This window comes from Anopheles funestus, chromosome 3RL (assembly GCF_943734845.2).
Source record: "Anopheles funestus chromosome 3RL, idAnoFuneDA-416_04, whole genome shotgun sequence".
In the NCBI taxonomy this organism is placed as follows: Eukaryota; Metazoa; Arthropoda; class Insecta; order Diptera; family Culicidae; genus Anopheles; species Anopheles funestus.
Window position 1 is genome coordinate 33,453,977 of NC_064599.1, and position 27,671 is coordinate 33,481,647.

At 40.7% G+C, this 27,671-nt stretch overlaps 2 protein-coding genes across 2 annotated transcripts in view; one reads left to right on the plus strand and one right to left on the minus strand.

Moving 5' to 3' along the window:
- LOC125767857 (uncharacterized) overlaps positions 1–27,671 on the plus strand; it is a 52,339-nt gene that overhangs the window by 18,497 nt on the left and 6,171 nt on the right. The window lies entirely within an intron of this gene.
- Positions 701–6,891, minus strand: LOC125767859 (uncharacterized). The gene is made up of 4 exons (XM_049434789.1): positions 6,445–6,891; positions 1,658–2,026; positions 1,426–1,545; positions 701–1,291 (listed from the first exon to the last, which is right to left on the minus strand). Exons 1-4 carry the CDS (start codon positions 6,463–6,465, stop codon positions 1,217–1,219), a joined length of 585 nt encoding a protein of 194 aa, XP_049290746.1. The 5' UTR covers positions 6,466–6,891; the 3' UTR covers positions 701–1,216.

Here is a 27,671-nt window from a genome sequence, read left to right on the forward strand (position 1 = left end):
GGATAAGAAAAGGATCTTCCGTATTGGATTTTTATTTCCTTTGTTTGAACAAAAATGAGATTTAAAATTTGTCAATGAAGGAATGCCATTCCAATGCTGCAAATTGTGTTGTAAGTGCGTTTTAATTTTGCTCTCAATTTAAATTGCACATTCTTCCATTGTTAGGTCCCCATTATAAAATACTATAGGGAAAATGAAAACAAACAAAAATTATCAATTATGATCATAATGATTTCATTACGTTCTGTGTATCAATTTGGATAAAGCACCAAGAATTGGCACCATCAATATGTAATCGACCAAAAAAAAAAAAACATGCGACTCGTGATTCAATTCGTACACTCGGATGTGTAGCGCGAACGAGAACGAAGGAATGTAAATCGAAATCGACTCTAATTGATGTGCTTTTGGTACGCGATTGAATTACTGGCCGCATTAACAACAGTGCTGCAACGGTAAGCGCAAGGTCATACGCAACGATCCGATTAAGCTCGGATAAAATATGCAAACGTATCACTACTGGGCAAACACGGGAAAAGGATCAGCTGCATGCAGTCGATTATGGGCGATTACGACATTACGACCAGCTCTACACTGGTGGAACATGCATGGGAATGCTGCACTAATCGAACAATAATAATAATACGGCGCAGAGTTCGTTGCCAATTTTGGTCGAAGGTGAGGAAGAGACAAAACCGGCCACCATTACCATATGATGTGTTTATTTAGATTCTTGGTTTTTAGGTACTTACAATAAATAGGAACGACAATAGTGTTAATAATACTTATACAGTTGTTTTTTTGTCAAGCTTACGATGCGTTTACGCTGGTGGTTTCGGTGCACAATTACCATAGAAGCGTGTGCAAAGAATTCGGAGACCATGCCCACACCGCACGGTACCGATTCAAATGCGGGGCGAGATGTTTTTGCAATATTGGGTGGGGGTTGGTTACTGGCAAAACATTTTTGGCAGTAGCTCGTAACAACCAATGTGCCATCGGGTGTGGGTATGTACAGTACAAATACTCGTCGCACCGGCGATAAACACGTAAAAGGGCTCATTTTACACATTAATCAGTGCTCGAACGGGGGAACGGGTTCAACGGGTAGCGGGGGCAGGAGCAGGTGTCACCCGGGCGGTTGCCGCTGTCCACCTGTACTGGGCTGTAGCATAATTGTTCGTGCCGCTCGCCAGAACTCTTCACTGCCATGCTGTTATTTGCCCAACCGGTACGAATGCTTGTCACCGATCTGCTCCTTTGGCCACATGCACTCACAGCCAGCATCGATCTGGGACCGGGACCAATGTGAGATGATTTGGGGCAGGAAGAGAGAGAGATAGAGAGAGAGAAAGAGCACGCGGTTAGAAGCAAGATAAGCTAATTAAACCACCACCTACAGTGGCGTTCTGGGTGTGTTTTTACCTCTCTAAGGGCCACATGTTCCCAGCAGTTGACGGCTTTCGTTTCCGTTCCAGTTACCTTCCGACGTGTGATGTAGACCTTTTGCCGTATCTGCGTGCAGGAAAGACCAGTTTCGGTACACTGGGCAGCGGTCCAATGTGGAAGGAATGTTCGAAATCAATCATATATGGTACAAGGTAGACAGAATCCGAATTCTCCGTCTCAATTTCACGTAACATCACAGACTAATTACCTTATTCTGATAGTTGTTGTACGAGCTAAGGCATGATTCGGTGACATAGTGATTGGGCCGATACTCGTACCCATCGGTACCGTTGCCGACGTACACGATGTTCAGCAGTACCTCGCAAACCGGCTGCCGGGTGTGGGATCGCTTGACCACAATCGGTTGTCCGGCTTCTCCATCGATGTCCTGCTGGTCGTATTCACCGTCGTACTCGAGATTGTTGGAGCTTCCGTCCTGTGCCTCATTCGGTGCGATACGGTTCCACTTCATCAGCGGGCCCCATACGTTAGGGCCACCGAACAGATTGCGTAGCGGATCATCATCCTTGTTGCCCATCACTAGCGCCATTGTGATTGCAACTGAAAATAGAAAAATCTACCCAGTGTGCCGCGCCACAAGATGCGTCCACCAGGTCACCAGGGTGAAAAGAATGTGAAATTAGAATCGGAAAGTCCCCCATTTTCAAGCATCGTACGCACAATGGCTCTTGACAAATGCGAAATTCCGACGACCATGATTCATTTTCGCTTCCATTTCAATGGCATTCGTGCTTATCGCAGAGAAGAAAAAAAAACAGCTTTTCAGGAAGCTTTTTGTTCCCCACGCCTGTGTTTTTGTAGTTGTAGTTGCCCTCACTCATCAATGGCTGACGACGTATCTGGTTCGGTTCTTGATGACCGGAACCCACCAGATGTTTCCCCTTTTCTGTTTGACCCGATCCTGATAATGTGGCACACTAACCCTCCGCCGGCAGTATGACGTAGTGGATGGATTCGCAATGCTTAGAAGTGCCGATAAGATAGACCCAGAGCGTGAACTGAAGTAGTTTGGCTACGTAGGTTAAGCTCGTGACAAGCGCACAGGTGAGTAGTTGTGAAATTATTGTTACGATTTAGTGTTCTCACGCCTGTGTTTCCGGTGGGTGCCACCTGTCCAAGTTCCAGGTACGGACGCGTCATCACCAAGAACATGCGGCACTATACCGCTCACCGCAAAGCATGTGTTCCTTTTGGGTGAGAAATCGTGCAACATACGGCGCTGGGTTACGGTTCTGTACCATCATCCCGTCCACTTGTATCGCCTCATCAGTGCTCCGTCCTCTGTCGGCAGTACTCCAACGCATTCTTTAACGTTCCTTTCCCTTCAGCTGTCTCTCAGTTCCCATCACCATTGCTGGTTTTTGCGGTCGTTATCTGGGCGCGCTGAGTGTTACCTTTTAATTATGTTGACCTAACGCCGCTACGATTCCGGCGCTTTTGGGGTGAGTGGGAAATGCGAACGGTAGCAAAACTGGTGAAATGGCACTTTATTTGGTTCGCTGTCAATAGAATGACAAATAGAGGAAGCGGAATAGCGAAACCGCTTACCACGACACCCTTCGCATTCAAAAACGATATGGCAATAGTTGATGCGTTGGCATGGGAAATCGCTGTATTGATCGCAAAGTGGACGGTAATTGGAGCATCCGGATAGAATGGTCCCGATGTGCGTTTTCTATCACAGATTGTTAGACTTCTGCTTTTTTGGGGGGCATTCTTTACAGCTCATTAAAAGAGCAATTTGACCCGATTGGAGCACCCATTTGCCGTGTTCAGTGCTGCGCGTCCAGATAAGATCAGGCACACTCCCTGTACTTCGACTCGGTGTAATGATAGACAAAATTTGCTTTTCTTTTTTTTTTGGGGACAAAACCGGGCGCTCGTTAAATCGTTGGTGTCAATAGCAATTTACCATGGAACGTAACTTATTGTCATCTCGAGATCTTTGCCTCGATAAATGGGCACAAAATTTGCCAACATCAATTCACAACCACAAAACGGATATGATTATTTCGTTTTCTGCTTTTTTGCTGCCACTAATTCATTGCTAAAAATGATCGTATTCGCAGGACTGGTTGTACGAATAGAACCTCACCACACAGATGATAAAAGGAGGGAGTGTGTCGTCACGGTGCTATTTGCTGAATGATTTATCCATTTCGATGTTGTTACGGACGGTGTCGTGGAAAGCTTTCGAAGTGCGTGTGATGTGATCAACTAATTTATTCAACAACGATCGACTAGTACTACAAAGTGCATCATTCTCTACATTTTGCTACACAAGCATCAACTTATTAGCGGGCACATATGTTGGCATTGCAATCGGAATTGCGTTCGACAACCGTTCGTTAGCTTTTGCCATCTGATTCAGTACGCAATCGGTACGTTAGCATCATTCATTTGTAGGAGAAACTCGGGTTATCATCAATTGATGCGAACGCTCCGGACGACAGCTCAACAGCTACTTTCGATTTATCAACTGAAGTGGATAAAAGTGGTATAATAAATCCATTACTTTTCATACATATTTATAACATGGTCCGTACGGCACGTTCGGTTGCACACAGGACATTGCGTTTGGGGGATATTTTGTTTTCCAGCATATACTTCGGAATGCAGAAGAATTTTAATCTTGCCAATGCTACACTCCCACTATTGGGGAGAAGTAAGGGGGGGGGGGGGGGGGGGAGGTGATTGTTTCAACGGGGGTGCAGGGTACAATGCTGTGGTTATGTTCGGCACCGGCTGGTGATCTTGTTTATGGGTGTGTGTTTACTTTGAAATTAAAATGCCATATTCCATATGTTGAGTACGTTATTCAAAGAGGTAGTGACGTTTGATGTGCATGAGATAAAGCTATTAATCTGCTCATGATGCAAACGATGGATTTTTATCAATAAAGGCATGGCAAAGGCTATGAAAGGTATGTATATTGAATGTCTCTCTCTCTTATAAAAGGAAATATGTTGAGCTATTTTACGTCAAATAACTTTTTTTTCTAATAGTTCAAGTTTTAAAACTTACATAAAAGTTGATAATATTGATTATATATTGAAAATTGATATTGATAATAAACAAATAATTATCGGCCGAAGCCGTCATCATGAATTATAAATAAATAAATAAATAAACAAATAATTAACATTTTGATTAATAATTAACATTTTGGGAAAAAGATCCAGATGCGATTTGATATCCGGTCCTGTCGTGTAGAAACCGTGTCAACCACTGTTGCCGCCCCATGAATGCTATTTTTTGTTGATTAATATTAGTGAATAATTCCAATTCCAAGGGGCGACCCGGTAGTGTATGTGATAAACGGCGCCGGTCCACGCGCCAGGACTTGGGATCAAATCCCATCCGGACCGTCTCCCAAGCAAGGACTGACTATCCAGCTACGCGATAAAATAAGTCTCGTAAGCCAGAAATGGCCGAATTTCCAATGTATTGACGTGTTTAGCATCGACATTTTATCTCCAACTTCAAATATTACCCTTACTAAACCGAAAGTCCTTATATTTTGAATCATTTTCACAAGCTGATTAAGCTAAGATTGAGCTGAGAGTGTAAACCTTAACACATATTAAACTTTTATATAGAAAGTGTCATGAATTTCAAGTCAACTTTCAGGAGAGAAAAAACTGTCTCTCAATAAATATCGGTTTTTAATATTGTGTTCAAAAACTGTTGCTCTTTTCCTATTTTTTTATATTAAAATGAATGCATCGAACGTGATTGTTATTAGTCATGCCTTACGGGTAACAATCTGTGTCAATGTACAACTGTGTCGTCCTGATTGTGAAGTTATCCCTCTCCCACATGGGCACTGTACAAGTGGGCACACACATCTACAGATTACAAACAGCTCGCTAACAAACGTTTAAATGCATTTCCTTCACACGGTTTAAAAATCAATCGCAAATGCGAATGCCACACCGTTCCGGTTGTCGAGTAACGTGACCCATTCCGTATCCGGTTCCCCATTTTTTTTGCATAAAGCGCTTTTGTCGCATATCTACTTCACCTTCACCCTATGTTCGTGTAGACCGGGGGGAAAATTTCGATAGCATTTGTGAATTAGTTTCCGTTGCGTATTGGGCCAATATTGCAGTAGCAAAAATTTAAAAGGAAAAAAAGAACCTTCCGATTGTACCTCGAACCAGTTCGGCGGCTTCGGGTAGCGTCGATAGCGAAATGGAGTGTGCAGAATAAAAATGTTTCAATAAATTGATCAATAAACGGCGCTTTGCTAATTGTTATTTGTTTTTCCACTGCTCCACCGTTCCGTTCCGCGTTTGGCGGAAGCTTTTTTCCCCGTCTCTTGAGCGTGGGGTTATTTTGCGTTGGTTCGTATGCAGAATGTTGCACGTGTATCGTGCGTGTGTTCGACGAACAATTAGCGTTAGGTGGAGTACGGTGGCAATCAGATGGATGATTGAAATCGCGTGGAAACAGGTGCCGAGGAAGGAAACATTGTTACGCGGAAGTACCTTTCGGAACGGCATTTCAATTGATCGCACTTAACAAGCACCAGAAGCCACCTAACGGGTTTCCGGTGGTGGCAAATGTTTTCCAACCATTTCTACCATGTAGCGGTGGTCTCGCTACGCATCTCGGATCAGGGGTTTGTATCGGGGAATGGTATTGGAAAATGGATTCCACCCCGGGTGACACATATACACGACAAAATGCTACCGATCGCGCTGACGAGAGCGTACACGGTGCAATAGTAAAATGAAATTAAAATTTCATCAACCCTTCCCCGTAAAGATGCGTTGATCCAGTAAGTTGCCTACATTGCCTAGTGACTGTAGCGAGTGAGAGAGAGTTTGGTTGTGCAATCGAACCTATCGCAACCATTTATTTGTTTCGCTTTTCTCAATTGGAACAGATTTTTCCCGATCCCGGATGATGGATTGCTTTACTGATTCGTTTGGATTGGTTAGGTAAATAGGTTTTGCCGGTCGCACTTACTAGCTTTGCTATTTTATCCATGTTTGTAGCTAGAGATGACGTGACAGAACGACGTGTCAGCGAAGATCGTAACGTCACACAACCGTAACACAGCGAAAGCGATAGAGATTGAGCTGCACCAGGGATGGGGCACACGAAAGCGGAGTTTATTTTTTATGTTGTTAACAACTAATAACACAATAAGTGCATCAGTTTTTTCGGCACACACTGCACTACACTGGTTAAAAATACCGAACACGAACTTAACTGCCCAAAACGTAAACGGTGGGGCCCCTTTAAGCCTTGGGAGTTGCTTGCGACGCTGCAAGTCTACCTGGGGATTGACGAGCCACCACAGAACGATGTAAATCACTGGCCAGGTCGATGTTCCTGGCCGAAGCTTTTATAGCGCTTTGGAGTGATGCTAGCAATATATAAAGCAGGCAACAATCACAACAACAGAAAGACACATTACCACGAAAATGACTGCTTATCAGCGTGGTCCGGTTGATATCTTCTCACACCTTTACCATTATAGTATGTAGTGCGAAGTAAGTTGCAGATAAGCTGGCGTTAGGCGTTAGGCGGCCACCAATGCTTGTCGATGTACAGCTGACTTGGTTTACCGAGGCATCGGTGACGCATGCGCCACCTCCTCCCCCACCCAGGATCATCCGGTGGGCCAGTGAAAGGGAGCTGATCTTAATCCTTCATTTATGAAATTGTCTTGCAGCTGAGGGATCAGAAAAGAACGCAAAACGGAAAGGTTTTTAAGTAATAGGAAAAGATATTTATGTACATTTACCCGGGAAGAACAATGGCAGGAGACTGGGTTTTTAGGTGGATAAGAATGGTGTTAAACAGCTTTGCGTAGGAAGAAGTTCAAGTTTCAAATGGTTTCGTTTATCATCTGCATTTTGTTGGAAGATACTCGTTCTGGTAATTGTTATTTTTCAATAAGAAAAAGATTTATTTTTACCGCGGAACTACTTTTACCGTGTTTATTACGTTGCTGCTACAGTGTGTAACATAATTATAAAATTATAATTTTTTATAATAAAAGATAAAGCTGTACAGCATTAAAATGTTTTGTAATGAAGAGGGTGAGTGGATTACAACGGCAGAATATGAAGAAAGAATCTGAAAAAGAAAAAAAATCTCTGTTGAAAATTAAAATATAAACTGTTTCTTTTCATATGCTTAAACTGCATACAAATGGTGTTTATTTTCATTTATTTATTTCTAATTTATTTATTTAATAGATGGCTTTAAATTATTTGTTGTACAACGCAGTTAAAACATGGGTTAAAGAATCGTTCAAAAGAGTGATTTAAATTCAAATAGAGTACAAAAGCTCTATTTGACAAAAAAAATCAAAAAACAAAAACAAAAACGAAAAACTATACAAATCGAAATAGAGTCACAAAACATCTTTACTTTTTCTTGTTGCGTGATTTGAAACACAAAAGAGTGAGTGAGTTGAAATGCAGAAGAGTGAGCCGGCACAAAGAGGGAGTGAGTTAAAATGCAAAGGAATAGTCAAAAGATTAGTCTATAATAGTTTTATGAGAAAAATGATTTAATTTAATTTCAATCCTTCCAACCACTCTTTCGTTCCGTTTCAATTTTCTCAACAGAGTGATTATACTCATCTCGATTCAACTCTTTAACTTGGTAGACTAACATTTACATTTCCCTCCATAAATAAACAAACTGACCTTAAAGTTGTGCTACAAACTGTACAACAAGAAAAGCAATAAATTGAACGTCAAGCTCAGTTTGGTTTTGGTTTCGCGCGTCAACCTCTTTTCGATTTTAATCTTTGCAAAACGCTTTGCAATAATGCTGGCGATCATGATGATGGTTGGATCCGATATTGACCTAGTCACGGCAAACCCCCCGACAGCATAAACAAACTGCCCCCGAAGGGGATACCGAGTGTACCGATAATGGGATGATGTTCATGCAGACCGGATTAAAGCTTCAATTCGCTTCATAAAGCTTCCGAAAATGGTTGCTCTACACTCCCGCCCACCCCGTCCCCTCACCTCAAAGACCCTTTTACGGAGTTAAAATCAACTGCAATTAATTATGGTCACTCCTTGGTTCGGTAGCAGGATTTGCTGAAAACTCCTTGCGGACTTTGTTTGTTACAACGGCTAAAGAGCAGAATTCCCTTATCGAGTGAATGCGTCTTGCGAACGGTGAATCACGAGCCGTCCGCCTGTTCTCCCAGCCCCAGGGGTGAATTTTCTCACCCGCCCAAGGGTATCGATTACGATAATCGGGGGACCGGGTTCCGGTGGTGTCCCTCCAGCACAAGCATTGGATGATAATAAAGTTGCGCTGCCGAAGGCACGCTGGAGTTTGTGTCACGCTTAGCGGTTGGTTTGTGTTAGGGATCGGGTTCGCACCGATATCGAGTACCCTAATATATTGCGAACAATTAACCTCTTTAACTAATTTAACACATGACCGCCGCTGAATCAACAATCGATGCTGTGAAGTGTGGGGTAAGAGGTGCTTGAAATCCGAACGTGTAGTGTCCGGTTATACGGGAGTACGCACTGAACAACGGCAATCAAACCGATGCTATTCTGGTTCGATTCGTTCCATGTTTCCTAGCTCGTGTGTTTATGTTTTCATCGATAGTTTGTTTGTATGTTTTTGGAACAGCAAAATCACACGCCTCCATACACATACGTTAAATGTGTGGGAAATTGAAAGAGTAGAGAGGAGGAGAGGGAGGAGGAGAAGTGGAGGGGAGACCACTGAATAAACCGAAGGGGTGCTGCGGGGTTAAGTATGCAAATGTTTATTATCGTTCATTATGATTGTCAGGCTTGTCATAAATTATTAACAACTCCTTCACAATTGCTTTCCACCCCATTCCGTTAAAGAGTGTTGAGCATTCCGGATCACACACCCACGGATACACACACGCATATGAGAAAGATACAGTTCCCTTTCCCAAATGTATAGTCCCTTCCAATTACCTCCTCATACCCTAATCAACAGCAGACAAAATGGCAAACCGGTGTGCTTTGGTTCTCATCGAGAACGGAGAATTAATTTTAAGAGCGTCCTTGATAAAGCTTTGAAAGTTCCTAAAACGAAGACACCGGAATTAAGACACCGTATGTAAACCAACAACCTCAGCATTCGCAGGAGAAATCGTTGTTGTGGTTCATTAAACACTAACCCGCAAAAAGTGGATCGAACAGTGGTGTCAGCATAAGTTGCGAAGCGGCCGGCGAACTAGTCTGGAGTTTGTATGTTCAAGACCGACGACCGTATTGAAGTTCAACTGGAACAGATTTCCATTCGAAGGATTGATTTAATTTTTTTTGTTGGAAATCCCCAAACAAAACCTTTTGATGTTCGACCTTGAGCGATCGCTAATGGTGTGGCACTTTTGGTTGAAATCTTGTGCACAATGTTGAAGCTAATGTTATGTGTTAAAGGGATTTATTATGTACACATTCTACCGGGTATTATCGATGCCACCAAAACGCCTTGTCTTTGATAGCAAGCTCCAAATAGCTAGTGGCAAATAGGCGATGAATCACAAGTCGTTGTGAGAAGGCGTCGCTTGTACGATCGTTATCATCATGGATTAGTGTATCTATTTTTAAATCGTCTTCTTCTTATGACCTGTAAAAAACCTGGTGCTTTAATCTTAAGCCGATGTAATCTATCGAACAATTCGCTAATGACTGGGAAGGTTTTTCGATTTGATTGATATCGTAAAGCCGCATTAGGGATGAGTCATTTGATGGATTCGGTGGAACAATCAAGATAATTGACCCTGTTGCTTAGGATTAATAATTGTTGGTGATAATTTTTTTCCTAGCTTAGATCCTGAGTGAAGCTAATTTAAAACATATTAATGTATACCTTTTAATTTGAAATGTATGACACTCAATTGCAGATAATTGGAATGCTTCAAAATGTATAGAGCTTTTTTTTTTAATCAATTACAAAGTTTGCTAGCAGTTGTTTAAACATTTCCAAAAGATTGGTGCATTTTAAAGGGAAATTGAATATTTCCAACAGGGCATCTTCATTGGAAGTAAAATCCAATTAGTTTTTGTTCTGGAAATTGAAATCCAAAAATTATTTCTCCAAGAACACATCTTCAAAGGTAATGAAGCTTTCACATCTTTTATGTCTGATTGAAGGGCATGAAAGCGTTCACATAGGAAATGTTACACAAGCGTTATATATAGTAGTGTGAGTTTTCTTTCTACGTCATAGGCTAACGATATTTATTATTTATAATAAATTAATTCTCTTCGTTTCGATTTTTTTAAGCAAATTGCTTTATTTGATCGACCATCTCCTATTTCTGCGTAAATGGGCCTGTTGATTTAACTTAAACATATGAATTTTACTGTCTAGTGAACATCTCTGTTAGCATATATTTATTTACCCTTCCAATAATTCGAAGAGATTATTTTCTTAATATCTTTTAAATGTTTCTAATGTTTTATTGATTTTGATGTATATTTGTCTCTTTTCACTTAAAAATGTTTGTAAATATAAACAATAACTTTCTCTTTAAAATTCTTCTCTTACTCGTGAAGCCCTAATACTATCTGCATAATTCATTACCATTTACATTGGAAAGGCAATAACCAAAATTTATCAACATCAGTAAAGGTAATATTTAAAGGTCTGCATACTATCATATCGTTCTGATCCAGCAAACGCTTTACTTACCAACAATCTAAGATACTAACTAATTGAATGTCACAGGAAAATGGCACAATGAAATTCTGATAAGTTTTCTGCCATTCCCTTCGGGACAAGCAAAAAAGAAAGCTTAAGATTTACAACGTATCCATTTTTGTTGCACAAATCGGTATCAACCTTCCAGCACAAAAAAAGGAAGTAAATCCCTTGATGGTTCCAACCATCTCGCAGCTTCACAGCTGGTATCGAATGCGAATAGAAAACGGTTTATGTGATTTCTACTTAGCTGTTAATACGTTTTCCATATGATAGTAAACTCGCTCCTTCTCTCTCTCTCTCTCTCTCTCTCTCTCTCTTTCTTGTGCTTTTTGGGTCCCCGGGGGGTTCAGATGAGGAGATGCTTTTTCGTCCATTTTTCCCAATGTTTGGTACGATCTCGTTCCATCATTTGATGGAGATTGATCCGTGGCCATTGTTTGCCTTGTGTTGTGTTGAACACTTGTACACTTGTGTACCGATTCGTCTCAATTTCTGAAAATGTGGAAGGGAACTGGCAGGTGGATTGGCGGAGACAGCAGTAACATATGTACCGCATATTCGTTTGTCAATTTATTCCATCAGACTGATGTTTGAAATTACAATCACGTTGATGTGAGCAGGTTGCCTTCAAAAATACGAACAAGTGAGCGAACTTTGCTCAATCGAGTTTTCCTGCAAACTAGGCTAGAGATATGGAGTTGGGCGTTGGGAAATCCGTAAAGGAAATATTGACTGTTTGCCAAAAGCAAGTAATCAAGAGGAAGGAGAGAAAGTGAGAGAGAGAGAGACGTCTGCTGTAAAAAGGGTGTAGAAAAGGGTGAGTTCAATCGATCTTCATTGCAAACTTCCTATAAGTGGCTTGTGCTGGGAAAGCACGTCGGTTCCGGTATAGCAGCAGATGAGGCATCCTTCCGTTGCTGTTGTTTTGTGCAATATTTGAAAATATTTCCCCAATGTGTATACCGACACCAATCACCATGCTAGGGGGTTTTTGCGATTGTTTCGTGCCAACGTTATAAAGGGCTCTGCAATAGAGGTTTAACGTAAGGATTTGCGTACTTCTCCAGTGGCGTATTGAAAGTATGCGGTGTCATTGATGCGGATGTCATACTTTGCATGCAACTCAATTAAGGTCTAACCAGCTGGATGTTGTGAACCGGGGGAGGAAGGATTGAAGTATGCGAACGCTAGAAGGGGAATACCCTTTCCCGGAACAGAATTATCGCATGAAGATTGTCGTATAGAAATCGAAAAATTAAACCAAAATTGCCTTAACATCCACTAGCTGTGGCTAGATGAATTCATTTCAATTCTTACAGTTAATGAGGTCTCTTTGGTGGCATTGCCCAACAAAAATCTCACGTGTGGCGGGATGTCGAATCGATCGATGTCGATCAAACTGCCAGCATGAAGCAAAAAAAAAGGAACGATTGAAATGTATGTACGAATCAACTCATAGGCGCGCGCGTGGGAGCTTTGGTTTGGATGTGAATGGTCCACGGCGCCTACGCAACAAAACAACCGAACAGACTGCAACCGACATACGGAATTGCCGTGCCGTTTGATAGGGCCATCGTACCAATTGACATTGGCAATCATACTATGATGCCCCCTGCCCGATAAAGTGTGAGAATGATAAAGAATTTTATTTATTGAGCGCCATTATGCGCCAAAGCGTCACTACTTCGGTAACCGCATGGTTTTTGGGACGCCTCGTCCCGATGCAGATGACAGTTGGTGTACCGAATGTGTGTGTTGGATCAACGATGGGAATCACCCGGTCATGGTGCGAGTTGCTACGACTCGGTCAATAATCGTTTATCGGCTTCCTGATACGCTTCGTACTCCACTCCGGTTTTATTGGTGGCCCCAATCGACAATGCAAATAGTTTGAATTACGAATCCAATATGGTGTCACTTCCGGAGGTGACTGCTCAATTTACGTGGGCCTCCACTACTACTGTTGTTTGCAGGGCTTGTAGTGTGACGTTTAACATTTTGCTATCGAATTACCGGGATGTAAATTAACGTTGCCCACCTATATCATTCATGGTACCATTCTGGCTCCCTAATGAGCCACTTGGGAAGTAACGCTTCCCGAAGGTGGTAAGAATTTGTTTAATCATCCACTTCAGTTTCTTGTCATCGGACACGTGGTCTGCGGTGGACACAAAGTAGCCATTCCAGCGATGTTGGTTCGGCTTTTTGTGCCGCAAAGAATGTGGTTGCATTCTGGTGGCAGAAGGAGACACCAAAACAAGAGAATGGCATACCGTGGTCCCCGGTCAGAAGTTGATGGTCATCAAGCAGTAGAGTTAGTACAGTGAAGTTGCCATTTTGCTTCTGCCAGTTTTGGGCTACTTTGGCCAATCAGTCAGTGGTAGTGAAAGTTACGTACCACGGAAAGCACATACCATCAGGGAAGGGAATGGAAAGAGGGGAATGGTGATGACAGGGGGTAGTGAATAATTCATTTCCTAAATGGAGGCAAGCCATTTTGACGTCCGGACGAAACAGAGCCATTCCGTTCCGGATGTTCTTCCCTGGGGAGGTGTGCTGTTGGTTTGTTGTCTGTGTATGTGTTGGTTTGTAGTTTGGCCCTTGCAATAGTTCTGGTTTTGTGGGTCGTGGTTTAATGTTTCGGCTAGTTTTTGGCAACGAACGGCTAGACGAAACCTACAAGGGGAAGAGCGCTTGTCGTTGGCACACGGTCGCATGGAAAATGCGCTTCGAAATGGAAATAAAGCGATTATATTATGCCCCGAAAATTCCCCTAATTGAATCGAACCGACTCGACCAACTTAATTATTAACTTTCACCATCGCTCATACCGCCATTGAGTTGCACAGGGGGAAAGGGCGGGATTTTGTACTACATCTTGAGCCGCGTTGTTGCCGGCGACAGTTCGAGTGATTGAGAGCACTTAAAATCAAATTAAGCAGCTCGTCTCCGGACACCGGAATGTGCGGCTCCCGATGGTTTGGCCGACCCGGGGGTTTGGCTTTGAAAGAGCCGTCAGTTTTTGGGCCGCTAATTATCAAGCTGATTATTCTTCGTTGCCTGCCCACCCTGGGGCCGGGATGGAATTTTTCGCGCGTGCATGTGAGCGCCGGCGCTTGCGTTCCGTTTGATTAATACTGCCGAGTTAATTGGTCGTTTTTGGGTGTCGGGCTTTTTTGCATTGCGTGGGTGTTGTGGGCAACATACAGGGAGCGGGGTGTTGGAAGGAAGAAAAGCAACAGTAAATAAAACTACAGCTCGCTTTGTAAAGATCATCATCGCGATGCGTTAATTTTGATGATTGCACTTAATCGAGATTGCATCCGACTGTCGCACGGAATACGGTTGAATGTGTGTTAATTATTAAATTAAACTCAAACAATCCATTCTTTCACACTTGTTTGGAGCGTAACGATGATTGCTGAGGCTTAACATTACGAAGCATCACTTAATGTACCGATTACATTGTACTGTTTGGAGCAGGGAAATGATGTGTGTGCGTTTAATAATTGCTCTGTTTGATATTACGTTTAAAATTATGGTTTTTGCTTACATTCTTTGGACATTTTAAATTCTGCTTACAATCTACATCCACGTATAACGATCATTTTTAGGTATCACAGTTATTTGATTGCAAAGATTTATTTAAAAACAGTTCAATGCTTATTTTACAGGCACTAATTGGTTAATAGAGATTTTAACAAATACTATCTGACAGCTGTCACAAAAGACATTGAGGAATTAGTTCCAATCTAAGCTTGGATTTAATTATCCAGTTACTCTTGGTAAAGAAACCTGGAAACTTCAGGCTGTAAGAACTCCGGAGGATGGGAATTATAGGTACAGAATAGAAAAAGAATAGGAACTACAACAACAACTAATAAATTAAACTACAAAAAGGACCTTGCTTTGGACTAAATCTGCCAAGAAGAAGTTGCGAGGCCTTCGGTAAAGAACATCTAATGGATATTTTGAGATTTTTTACTGTTACTTCAACATGAACTTTAACCAAACATTTGCAACTTACTCACCAAAGATTCCAAGGTAGGATATTACTTCTGAACTATGTGGGATAAATGATTTATGTCTCGTCCTTGTGCTATGACAACCTGGTTATATTAGTTTGGAGTCTTAGGTTTATATTAACCACGAATTATGGTTAGGTTCTTCCAGTATCTGAAGTTGTTTTTATTCGTTTTATCGTTACTTTGAGGAAATTTGTAGACATTTGTCAATCGCTTCAAGAAGTAATATATTGTATGAGCCGAAAGGTAACTTCTTCATATAGGAGTTGCAGCAGGGTAATATACAACTAGAGTTACTATGAGTAAGACATTTTCTCCCCAGTAATGAGTCCCAGGATCGTCGACTTGGCTATTCACACGACGGCACCAGAAGTGAACCTCAGACACTCAAACAGAGCATTTTATAAAGTCTTAATACTTCTGCGGATTCAGGCCACTGAGAATCTTGTATAAAACCGGATCTTCCCAAAACTTCGCAAAATCCATTTGGACACCTGTGAATTAGAAAACCCTACCCTTTAATCCAATAATTTACCCAATTGTACCTACGCATCCCTTTAACACATCTGAGGAAAATTTTAAAGCTCGCCAGCACTCATTCTACTTTGCCTATTGATTAATTTAAAAATCGTTTTCCGCACTGGAACAGTGGTGCATACTTCAAAAGACACAGTTCGCACGATTAGCGCTAGATCGGAAAATCATTGTAAAACACGAAAAGCGTAAAACACCGCCTGTCCTAACAATATCAATCGACTCGATTTGCTTCCGTTATTAATTGCGATGTAAATACAAAAAAAAAACACGAAAAACAATTTAACGATGTAGCTTTTACTTCAGAGCTTGGTAAACAAAAACATAATAGCACTTGCTAGTGTCAGTTCCGTCTTTGAACTTTACCTTCTCGAGAAAAACAACACAAGAAACAAAGTAAAAGAAGAAAAAAAAACCCGGAAAGCAAAGAAGAAGAAAAAAAGCTAAAGCAAAAATAAAATACCAGTCAACCAGTGTGCGGGTTGATGAGATTCCTGTGGAGTGACGAGGAAATGCGAAAAAGCATTTTATGAAAGGGAGAAAAAAGAAAAGAAAAAAAAAATCTCAACAAACGAGGACACCAGGACACATCAGCGAAACGACCCGAGCACATCAGTCGAGCGTTCTTTAAATGGTGCGATACCGTAGAAAGCTTTCTTATGTGATTGCCAAGAAAGGAAAGTAATGACTCTTGAATCGCACGTCCTCAAGCCTTTCGCACCTTTTGACGTTGCACACCGTTATCGTTGGCCAGGACATCGTTCCATGGCTGCATGAGAAGAAGATGGTGATTCACGGAGTGCACACGAGTGCGATTCATGCTTTGTTGCTTCTGCACCGGGTAAGTGTGCTTTTTCATTGCGCCATCCTTTCCAGTGAGTTCGGCAGAAGGGGGATAGCCCCATTTTCATTACGGTCCTAGCCACTGCAGGAGTTGGTCCGGGTTTTGCAGGTGGGCAGATGGGCAGGTGTGCAACTCAAAAAGGGGAAATGTTCTTCCGTAATGTCCCAGAACTAAACCTGGTTTCTGTTATAGTTCGCACTGGTTCGGTTGAGGTTTTTTTTTGTAATTTATTTTCCCCCTTTTACACTCCAAGAATTGTCATCCTCTTTTTCTCTCCTATTGTTTGCTTCGAATTCTTCCAGTTTTTTTTGTTTGGTTCCTTACACCGGTACTAGGTGGGTAACTTCCCTGTTTTTTTTCGCTACTTTCCTGATTCCGATTGTGAATCGTAGTTCATAGTAAGAATCCTATGGGACGGTTCGGGGTGTTTGATTCATTCATCCTGTGCTTTGTCGGGACCGTGGCACCGAAAACCGTGGCGTTCCTCCGAAGGTAGACGAGGATATCTTTTCTTCGTACCCAAGCCAGAAGTCATCTTGGAGTCACGGGAATCGAATGTGACGTTTCCGGATCCTTTCTTCTATGTTTTTTTTTGCGTTATCGCCATCTCTTCACCACCGTCAGAACCTTTCGTCATTAGAGGGACGAACCGTTCCATTCTGTTTGCGTACTGCGAAAATTTTTCTGCCCTTTCTGCTATCAGCTCCGTACGGATCGTTCCGGTATGACCCTGGATGGAGCAGCTTCAAGATGCGGGCACAGGAAACGAGAGTAAACCACCTAACTCGACCTAAATCTCATTTATGGGCACGGGTTCTTTGTGGAAAAGCACGTGTGGCTTCCGTGTGTGAATGGGGGAAATGAAATGCTTTTGATTTAGTTGCCGCTCTATGATTGATTGAATACGGAATGAGTGACGACGTGGATGGGTTTCGAGCTAGTGTAGCACTGGGATATATGAATATATCCTTAGTTCCGTCCCTGTGGCGTGTGTTTCGCTTTGGCACAACAGAGATCTGAAGATTCGCCACCCTTAACCAAGCGATAAGGGCACACACACACCACACGGGGTGAGAATAATTTTGCTCGGCGCTCTTATTAAAACTCTGGCCAACTTTTACCATCTTCTTTTGTGGCGTTTGCAATTCGTGGTTTTGCCAAAAAAACGAATAAGTGGAGCTTGAAGTTGGTGGCGGGAGTTGATATTGTGCAGCAAACTATGGCATCATATAATTTTCGTTAGAATTTTACCTCCACAAAACGGTACAATCGAGGGAGGATATAGTGTGGCTGTGTTTGTGTGATGCGAAAACTGTAATTACGTCGTGTGCTGGAGTGTGCATTTTAATTGTGCTTTCACTGTCCTGAACTTGGCCTGATTTGGTGCCCGGTTAGAACACAATGCGCAGACACAATGCGAAAACAAGCAAAAAAAAAACACGAACTGCTGATGTTTCTCATTTGCTGTAGCATCATTATTTTACTTTATCTGCAGACTATTTTTGCCAAAGTTTTGTCCAGGAATGCAAACAATCTGCTTGCTTTATCGATGCAATAGCGTACGTGCTTAACATTCCTTTCAATCTTACAGTTTCGATAAAGTTGTACAGTTGCATTGTTTTTGTGTAATAGTTTTTGCTTCTCTGAATAGAATGTCAGATTTATTGTCCGAACTAATGCAAAAGCTTTTCGGTGGTTTTCGATGAACTTTTATGGTAATTTTTTGAAATTTAGTTACAATATGAGATTCGGTTGAATGTTCGAATGTAATTAAAGCGGATGGAGCAATATAAAATTTATGTTTTATTTTTCATCCTTTTGATTTTAACATTAGAACTAGTAGTAGTAGTAGTAGTAGTTTTTATTTTATTGTTCGTGATAATTAGTATACAAGTACATTTTCAGATGTTCACACAGTGGGTTCGCTTTGGTGCTTTCCTCAATATAAGTGAATTTTTATATAGCTTTGCTGTTTGTATTCTATGTTGCTAGTTAGCATTGCCTTTAGGCGTTTGGAAAATGGAGTGGGAAAATTAACAAAACCCACCACAGGACAAGAAAAAAAAAGAATTTTGATTTTTTTATGTATAAAGAATGACGCCAGGTTACGAGAGAAGAGAAAAGCTAAACCTAAATCTTAATTATCTAACAGTGAATGTCGTTGGAGAGGTAGAGGATAGGAAGTAAAGGAGTTGGGGGGATTGGAATACAATTATAGTTATGATCGGGAGAGTGATTCCACTAGTGTGGGGTTTAGGTTATTATTTGTTCGTGATAAGTAATTGGAGTTAAGTTTTGATATGAATATTTCAAGGGGTTCAATATTGCAAGTTCTGTGGATGTAATTAGTTCTATACCAAAAAGGAACATTCAAGAAAGTTTTCAAAAATCTATTTTGAATTCTTTGCATTTTTAATTTGTGTGTTTTAGCGCAGGAGTGCCAAACTGGGGATGCGTAGGTTATTATAGGCCTTATCAGGGAGGTGTACATGAGGATTTTGTTTTTCAGACTTAATTTTGATGATCTGTTCCAGAAACAATACAGGCTTCTGAGTATTTTTTCACATTTGATAGTAAGGTTTTCAGTATGTTGTTTGAAGGTCAGGGATTTATCTAAAATGATACCTAGATACTTGACTTTGGTACACCATGGTATATTTACTCCATTCAATTTTAGGTTGGTATTAGGAATTTTACGTCGGCTAGTGAAACGGGTGAAAAAAATTGCTTCTGACTTGTTAGAGTTGATCTTCAATTTCCATCTGTTGCAGTATTTGTGGTAAATAAGTAAAGATTTGTTTAGTGTTTTAATTGCGGTTTTCGATAATCTACTGCAGGTGCCAATGGCCAGATCGTCGGCGTACTGATATTGGGTACAGTTTGTCATTTTAGGTATGTCAGCAGTAAAGATATTGAAAAGTATGGGTGAGAGTACACTCCCTTGTGGCACACCCGCAGGGGGAGTGTAGTTATTGGATTGCGTATTGTTGATATAAACAGCATTAGATCTATTGGATAGGAAACTCTTGATCAGATGGATTATATAATTTGAGTACCCATATTTGATTAATTTGTAAGTCAGACCATCATGCCAAATGGTATCAAACGCTTTTTCCATGTCCAATAGTACTAGGCTGGTGGACTTGTTATTGCGTCGATTAAAGATTATATCGCTTTTGAGCCTATGTAACTGATGTGTCGTGGAAAGGCCGGGTTGAAAACCAAACTGAGAGCTAGGTATGATATTACACATTTCAGAGTATGTTCTTAATCTTACTGCGATAATTTTTTCAAAAATTTTGCTGAAACAGTTTAATAGACTAATTGGTCTGTAGTTGCAAGCTTGATTCAAATCTTTACCGATTTTTGGGATTGGAACAACCTTAGCTTGTTTCCAACTGTTGGGAAAGTATCCTAGTTTTATGCAGCCATTAAAGATTAAGGTAATATATACAATAACATTTTTAGGAAGTTGTTTTATAGTTCGATAATTTATGCAATCGAGTCCTGAAGAAGATTTTGTCTTTGTTAATTTTATAATTTGAAGTATTTCCTTAGGTTTGATCAAATCGGCTGGTATAATTTCGGGAGTTGGGTTTAAACGGAAAAATCTGTGTACTGCTGCCTTTACTTTGATATTTAAAGGGCTCTTATCGTGAAAGGTGGTACTGTGGGCTTTTTGAAAATGCGTTTTTATTGCTTCACATTTTTCTATAGGAGTTAAAAGTGTTTTGTTGTTATCTTTTAATGCTGGGATGCTTTTGGGCTGTTTTTTAATTATTTTTACGAATTTCCAAATTTGCTATTATTGTTATGTTGTGGGTTAAATGATTCTAAATTCTTAGACCATGCCGAATTTCGTAGTAGGCATAGCTTGGCTTCGATATCTTGTTTTAAGGATAGGTAGGTGTCTTTGTAATAGAGATTTAGTCTGTGTCTTTGCCATTTTTTTCTATATACATTTCTTAATTTTATCAAGGAGATAATTGATTGAGGAATGAAAATGTTGAAATCTCCCGGGGTGGAGAGCGGAACGGCTCGATTGTGTGATTGGTGAACGTGGTATGATAGTTTTTGGATCATATTATCTATTTGTGATGGCTGTTCGATTTGGCTAAGGTCGGTTTCATTAGGATTAATATGACTTTTTAATTCAGATTTAAAAAGAGGCCAGTTGGCATTTTTATAATCGAATAATTGTTTTTTCGAAATTTTGATTAATTGGACATCTTTAAATTCGAATAGCACTGGCAGATGGTCTGAAGTTAGATCATGCATCGTTATTGGTTCCGAGAGATCTTGGTGGTTTGTTAAAACTAAGTCTAACGTGGAGGGATTGTTTTTAGGATTAGAAGGAATGTAGGTAGGGGAGTTGGGATGGTTGATGGAAAATTGTCCTATTTGCAGTTCGTCAAATAAGGTTTTTCCTGCTTGATTGTTAGAGGCACAGTTCCACAAATTGTGACGGGCATTAAAGTCCCCACAAATGAAAAACTTGTTCCTAAGGCTGGTTAATTGCTTAATATCGTGTTTGAATTTGTTCATATTGCCATTACCGCCGGGGTGATATGCTGCAACAAATGAGATTTGAGATCGACTAGTGTGTATATTAATGCCTATGGCTTCAATGATTTTAAGATTGAAAGATGGCAATAACGAATGTTTAAGGGTTTTTTTAATTAGAATTAAAATCCCACCCTTAGGGCCAGATGTTCTATCGAGACGGTAAGTGTAATAATTAGCAACATTGAAGGCTAAGTCAGGTTTAAGAAAAGTTTCCGTCACTGCGACTACGTCAATACCATGGTGGTTAAGAAATCTTGTGAAATCTATTTTTTTGTTGGTTATGCTATTTGCATTCCAGTAGGCGACTTTAATGTTTGTAAACTGCTCCATTTATCGATAGCAATATCTTTGAACGATTGTAAAGATTACCTTGATTTGGTCCTCTTTGCTTTTACATCCACGCAGACTATGAAATGTGTCGGAGATGATTTGCACTAGTTCTTCTGAATTGAAAAGGTCAGTGCTGTTAGTTGCGTCGGCATATGAGAGAGGTGACTGACCATTTACTCGGGATGGATTAGTGTGCGTAGTAGGGAATGGGTTTTGACTACGGGAGGGAAGTGGAGGGAAATCACTGCTAGATAAATTTACCTGCCTTTGCGTAGTTGCGAACATTGTTCCGTTTTGAGTTTTGGGTTTTGTTTTTGTTAGCCGTTTAGGACAGCCGCTATAATTGGCCGTATGGTTTCCATCGCAGTTTGCACATTTTAGTTTGTGCGTCGGGATCTTGTCTTCGCCAGCTTCTGCAGATAATGGACACGTGGAAGATTTGTGTCCCAAGGAACATTTAATGCACAACGGCGCTCTATAACAGTTTTCAGCACCATGTCCGAATATTTGGCAATTTTTGCATTGCATAGGACCAGGTTGCCCGGAGAAGTAGCGCCAAGTGACCATTTGGTGGTTTAGAGCTTTGATTGTTTTTAATATACTCATGTCTACTGAGCCTTTGGTGAAGTGCAACAGGTACAATGCCTGCTGGTCAAAGCGCTGCTGCCTGATGGGTAGTTTTTTTATAGCTACCGGGTTGATTTTTTCCTGTTGTAGAAGTTCTTTAAGCTCTTCAGTTGGCATGTCGATTAGGCCGTTTAAGACGATTTTGGTCGTTTTGTCCTCGTGTAGTTGGTATGAGTGGAACTCCGTGTTTGTCGATTTCAGCATTTGACAAACGGCCTTAAAATCAGCTGTGGTTGTGGTGCGGACTATAATACCTTTGTAGGTAGTCGCTGTCGTATAGCGCATGACACCAGATGCCATGACCTTCTTATGGATGTCCAGAACATTAGAACTGGCGACCGTTATTGGTGGTGGTGCGTGCTCTGGCTTGACGTTGCCAGATGGTTTAGGAGTTGTGTGCGTGATCTCGATCTCGTTGTCCTCTAGCGATAGTAGAGGTGCGTATGGATTGGCTGCACACTGTTGTGCTATGTTTGGCAGTATTCTGCGTTTCGGCCTGGTAGCAGTTCCCATGGGGATCGGCCGCTTTTTGTTTTTTTGGGAGCTATGACCCATCGTGGGTATGCTCGTTATTATTTGCAATCACTTTTTTATTTGTCTGTGTTTAGCACTTTCGTAGCCTCGATTAACGTCTGCACGCAGCGGAGGTTGGATAGCGACTGACCGAATGCCTAACATTAGAACTAGCGGACCAGTCATTTTGACTGGAACGCTTCATTTTCGGCACGTTATTTTTTGGGGGGGTTAATCAATCCTAAGGTAATTTAAACATGAATTCTACATATATAATCTATAATACGATCTCCAATAAACAATAAAATATACTTCAACTCTTTGAAATTGTTTAAAAATTACGCCCGAACGAAAAACGCTTAAAACGCTTGGTAGTTCAAGTGTTAATATATCCTTCTTGTTCATATAAATAAGTTCATTCTTTAATGTATTTAATTAGTTTTAACTGCCGTGGAGAAACCGACAAGTTCATACCACAATATGTGGCGTTTTAGAATAACTTTTCGTAAATAATTCTCTTGACTTCGTCGGTAGAGTAATCCATTTCTTTTCTTCTTCTCGTGTAACGACTCAGTCGGTAGAGTAATCCGTTTCTTTTCTTCTTCTTGTCTAACGACTCAGTGACTTTCCGAAACTGACGTTTATTCAACAGCTTACAAGAATTCAAAACCCAATTATAGGCTTTATTTGAGTATAATCTTGCATCAAGAGATTCTTCTATGAAATGTTTTCTTCACCTGCTTCAATAGTTCAATTGGTTATTTTCTACCCAGGAAATATGTCCAGTTTAAATCTCGAACGCATCTTGTCCGATCTCCCAGACGCAGAACTTTTACGTATGTAGCTTTGGTGAATTTGCTGTGTTGGTGCAAGGCAATCAATTGTATCACCGAATAAGAAGACAAAAAAAACACGACCAATACATGTTTATTAGATTTATTGTCTGGAGAAGAAAATTTACATAACTGAGAACATCATGATATGCTTTGTTGAGTTATATTTCAGTAGAGTCTCGAACAGCTCCATAGACATTTTCTACGAGAGGATTCCTGTTCAGAATATATTAAAGTGAAGCTCTAAAGAAACACACCCTACGCGCTAGAATACAAAGCATGTTAAAGGAGTTTTCCGTTGAATGACATCAGGACAATTGTTTGTTATTCTTTGGCTTTCTTTAACTTCTGTAATCCGTAGTTGAATATTGGAACTGGTGTCTTAAAGAAAATAATCGTGTATTAAACGATGATCATTTTAAAAATACTCATGTTGAATAATGTCATATTTATTAAAATTCGTGAAGCCTTAATATTGATATTTAAATGCAATAAAAAATAACCAGACGAATTCCAAATTCAACACACATTAACCGTTTTAGTGACTGATATTATTAATATCGTCATAAAGTTCGCACACAAATATTGTGGTTTCAATAACGGCTTGGAATTGGCAACACGCTGACAACGTTTGGCAAATATCAATCATTCCATTCGCTCAATTTTCGGTTAACCGTTACGATTCGGTGCGAAAATTCCGTCCGACTGGTACACTGGCCCAATAAGGTAGATGGTATGGCGAATACAACCAATTAACAAACCAACAGCCGAGCATACGTTTTGGGGTTTTTGGGTGGTGGGATATTCGCAGTGTACGGGATGGTTTTGCTTAATAATTCATTTTCAAGAACGCGACCAATATCATCTCATACCACAGGTGTATCAGGAACGTTGGCGTGTGGGCGAACCTCTCTCGTTCGGCAGTGCCAAGTTTGTGTGTGCGTAACGAACGGCGAACAAAGGATTATTTAATTAATTTAACATGCATCTGGAAATATGTTAGTCGAGCTGCCAGTTATGCTGACCGGTGAATAAATAACCGTACACCCGAACGGTTGCATTCGGTTATCATCGATTGTTCTTCGGTACGGTTTTGGGTGGATTTCCTGTTCGAAGAACGTGGCGGTGAACACGGTAGGTGCGCGGGCAATCTACCAGACTCTGTCACTTTTGTGGTGGGCTTATAGCAAGTGTGTTTTTTTTGGTACCATTTTCAGGACGCAACGAAACGGAAGAAAGGTTTCGACTGGGTGGAGGGCCATATTTGGCATTCCATAATTCAATGGTACACGTGCGACGAACCAGTCTGGGAGAAGGATGTAACGATAATGTGCGATAGTGTAGTTCTGGGGAAAAATAATTATGTTTTTGTACAATAACACGTAAAATAAGCCGGATTAAGAGAATAGTACAAAACGCCTTGCGATAATTAAGCGGAAAGAAATCATGTAGTTACATGCACTTTTAGAATCATTTCGCGAATCGGATTGGAATATTTATGCTACATTTTCAAACATTTTTTAATCAATTTTGAGTGTTGAAAGCAGAATTTCTGTCAATTAAATGATTTTGACGTTGTGATATTGCAAAAACAAAATACTTAATTACTATAAGTGTTCTAGGTCCGAGTCAGTTTAGGATGCAGATCGATGCATATAGAGTAAAATGACAAGCCATGGGATTTTTTTTAACAGTTACATGGGACATTGTTGAAGTTTATCATCGATACACACGCGTTGCTACGGTCTGTGCGTATTGCACTCATCAATATTGGTACGCCCACGGTCGCGACACGTTCAGGACACCAATCGAGCTTCCAGGAAACGTTCGCTACCAAATACCTTCCAGGCAGGGCATGAGCTCAAAATCCTGTATCAGGTGCCCCAAGGTCCATTTTCCTGCACCAGCCAAACATCGCCAATGATAGTCGTTAGCAACTGACGTTTCAAAAATGGCAGGAGCGTTGGTGTCCTCCACCACGAATATCCACGACTCGTGACCATAAGGGACTTTCTGCCGGTTCAGGATGCGGCAAATTCCGCTAATTAGTACAAATTGCGCGTTTGTTGCTTAATGTTCTCACTTTCCCATATCACATGTCAAAGTTAAAATCAACATCAAAACGTCAAAATATCAAATTCAAACTCAAGACGCCGAACTAGATCTGATCGTCCTTTATATTATACTGACATTAGTCTTGATATTAATCGATCTAACAAACACTATAATCACTAGGTGATTGAGCGCTGTCTTCTGTCAAAACAGTCTTCTGTCAATCGCGATATTTTTCTGTAAACAAGTTTTTTTGTATGCGTTTTGACGTTTGAAAGCTTAAAGCTTACTACTAGCCATTTCATAATAATTTCATCTAATTAGTAGACCTTATGTCATGAGGCCCTTTATTAACGTCCCAGTCTGGATAGTCAGGTATCATTCTCATTACGTGTGGTCGTATCAGGTGTTGAATAATTATGGAGTTATTTATTTCGAACACTTGTTTATTTGTAAACTGTGTTAGTGGCATTTACAGAAAATGTATTTTTCTTTTACTTTAACATAAAGATTTTCTTCGTTCTTTTTTTTTTGTTCCGAAAGAAAAACGGTTTCTTTTATTTAAAAAAAACCTAATTACTGTTCGCTAATACAGAGCATGTGCATCATTTCACCCGGCATGATTCATTACGGAAACGATACGAAAAAAAAACACTTCAAATACACGGCTCTATTTAAACTCCTTTGTCAGTAATGGACTGCAAGTTGAATGTGCTACGTACTCTCTCTCATCATGTTGAAAGCATTTCCGGTACAAATTTAATTCAAGCCTCTACGATGCCATTGAGCTACCCGTTTGGTGGGGTTTTAGTTTAGTTTTTTCACCCATCCTCCCTTCCTCTTCCCTAACCAGACATTTGGTAGTCGTTTTGTTCGAATAGAGCAGTACTTCATGGACCAACCAAGTACCATTTAAGCACTGGTACGAAGAGCTACAGAACACTGAAGTGAAAGACAAACTAAACGAACGGAATATACCAGAAAAAAATTACCAGCAAACATCCCTTGCTTTTGTGAAGAAGACGGGTGGAAGAGGGGGGTAAATAGGGGTGGTAACAACAACAGCAGAAAAAAAATCCTCTGCTTGCAGCAAAAGCTAAAGATCCCAGCAATCAAACCTCTTCCACCAACTGGCACTGCCCCACCAAAGCACGCTATCAGGTCAATTCGATCTGGCCGCGCTCGGATGCTGGCCATGCATTTAGGTTGGCTTTTTTCCTATTTGCAGATTTTATCAGAAGGAAATGAAGTGGAAAAAATAAGCAAAAGCAAGAAAAGCTAAACATCCTTTGGTGCACACGTCCCTTATTGGTACATCGGACGAATGGTTATGGGAGGTGGAAGGTGGAAGCTTCGGACAGAAAAAGAGGTGAAAATAGCAACCAAACAAGTAAAACCCAAAAAGAAAAAAGAGATGAAGGAAAGAATCCAGTACAGTCACCCGGTAATGGTGGTGTGAATGAGATAGCTTTCGGCCACCAGATGGACGCAGTTGGAAGGAAATTGCAAAACACGTCGGGAGAACTGCACCGGTACCCGGGTATGAGAATCTGATCGGGTACGTGGGTTTTTATCCTTTCGGATGGTTCCCTGTTTTTTTTTTTATTTTGGTTTTGGAACGCACGTTCAAAGGACACGTCAAAGCTTTTGCTGGTCCATCGCGAATAAAGGGTGTTTTGTTTGTTTTTGTTGTTGACTTTCGACAGTGCCTTGACTTACCTTGGCCGTACCTGATGCTGTAAGTGGGTGTACACAATGGGGTTTTTCGTAATCGTATAAAGATCACTTTAGCTTGAAAACATTATTTTTGAGCATTGAGCATTGAGTGGAATCAGGTCGGTCGATGATTGGTTTGGCTTTTGTTAACGCTGTTTTTAAATTTGAGAGCAGTTGAGGAAGCGAACATTACCGGTACAACACATGTGTTTTGTTTGCAACATGGTGAATTAATTTCGCTGTAAAAGCAACTCACAGATGCATAAAACTTTAACAAAAAAAAGTAATTCCAAAAAAATTGTATAACCGATTTTCTGTTTGTTAAAGCTCGTAAAAGCTGCAGCAATGCATCCACCATGACCTGGCGATCCGACGACCGGGACCATGTTCAAAGCCAAACCAAAAAAACTGTCTTGCGTTAATGAACGAAACCATAAAGCGTCTAATTTCGAGAATGCCTTTTAAAGCTACAAA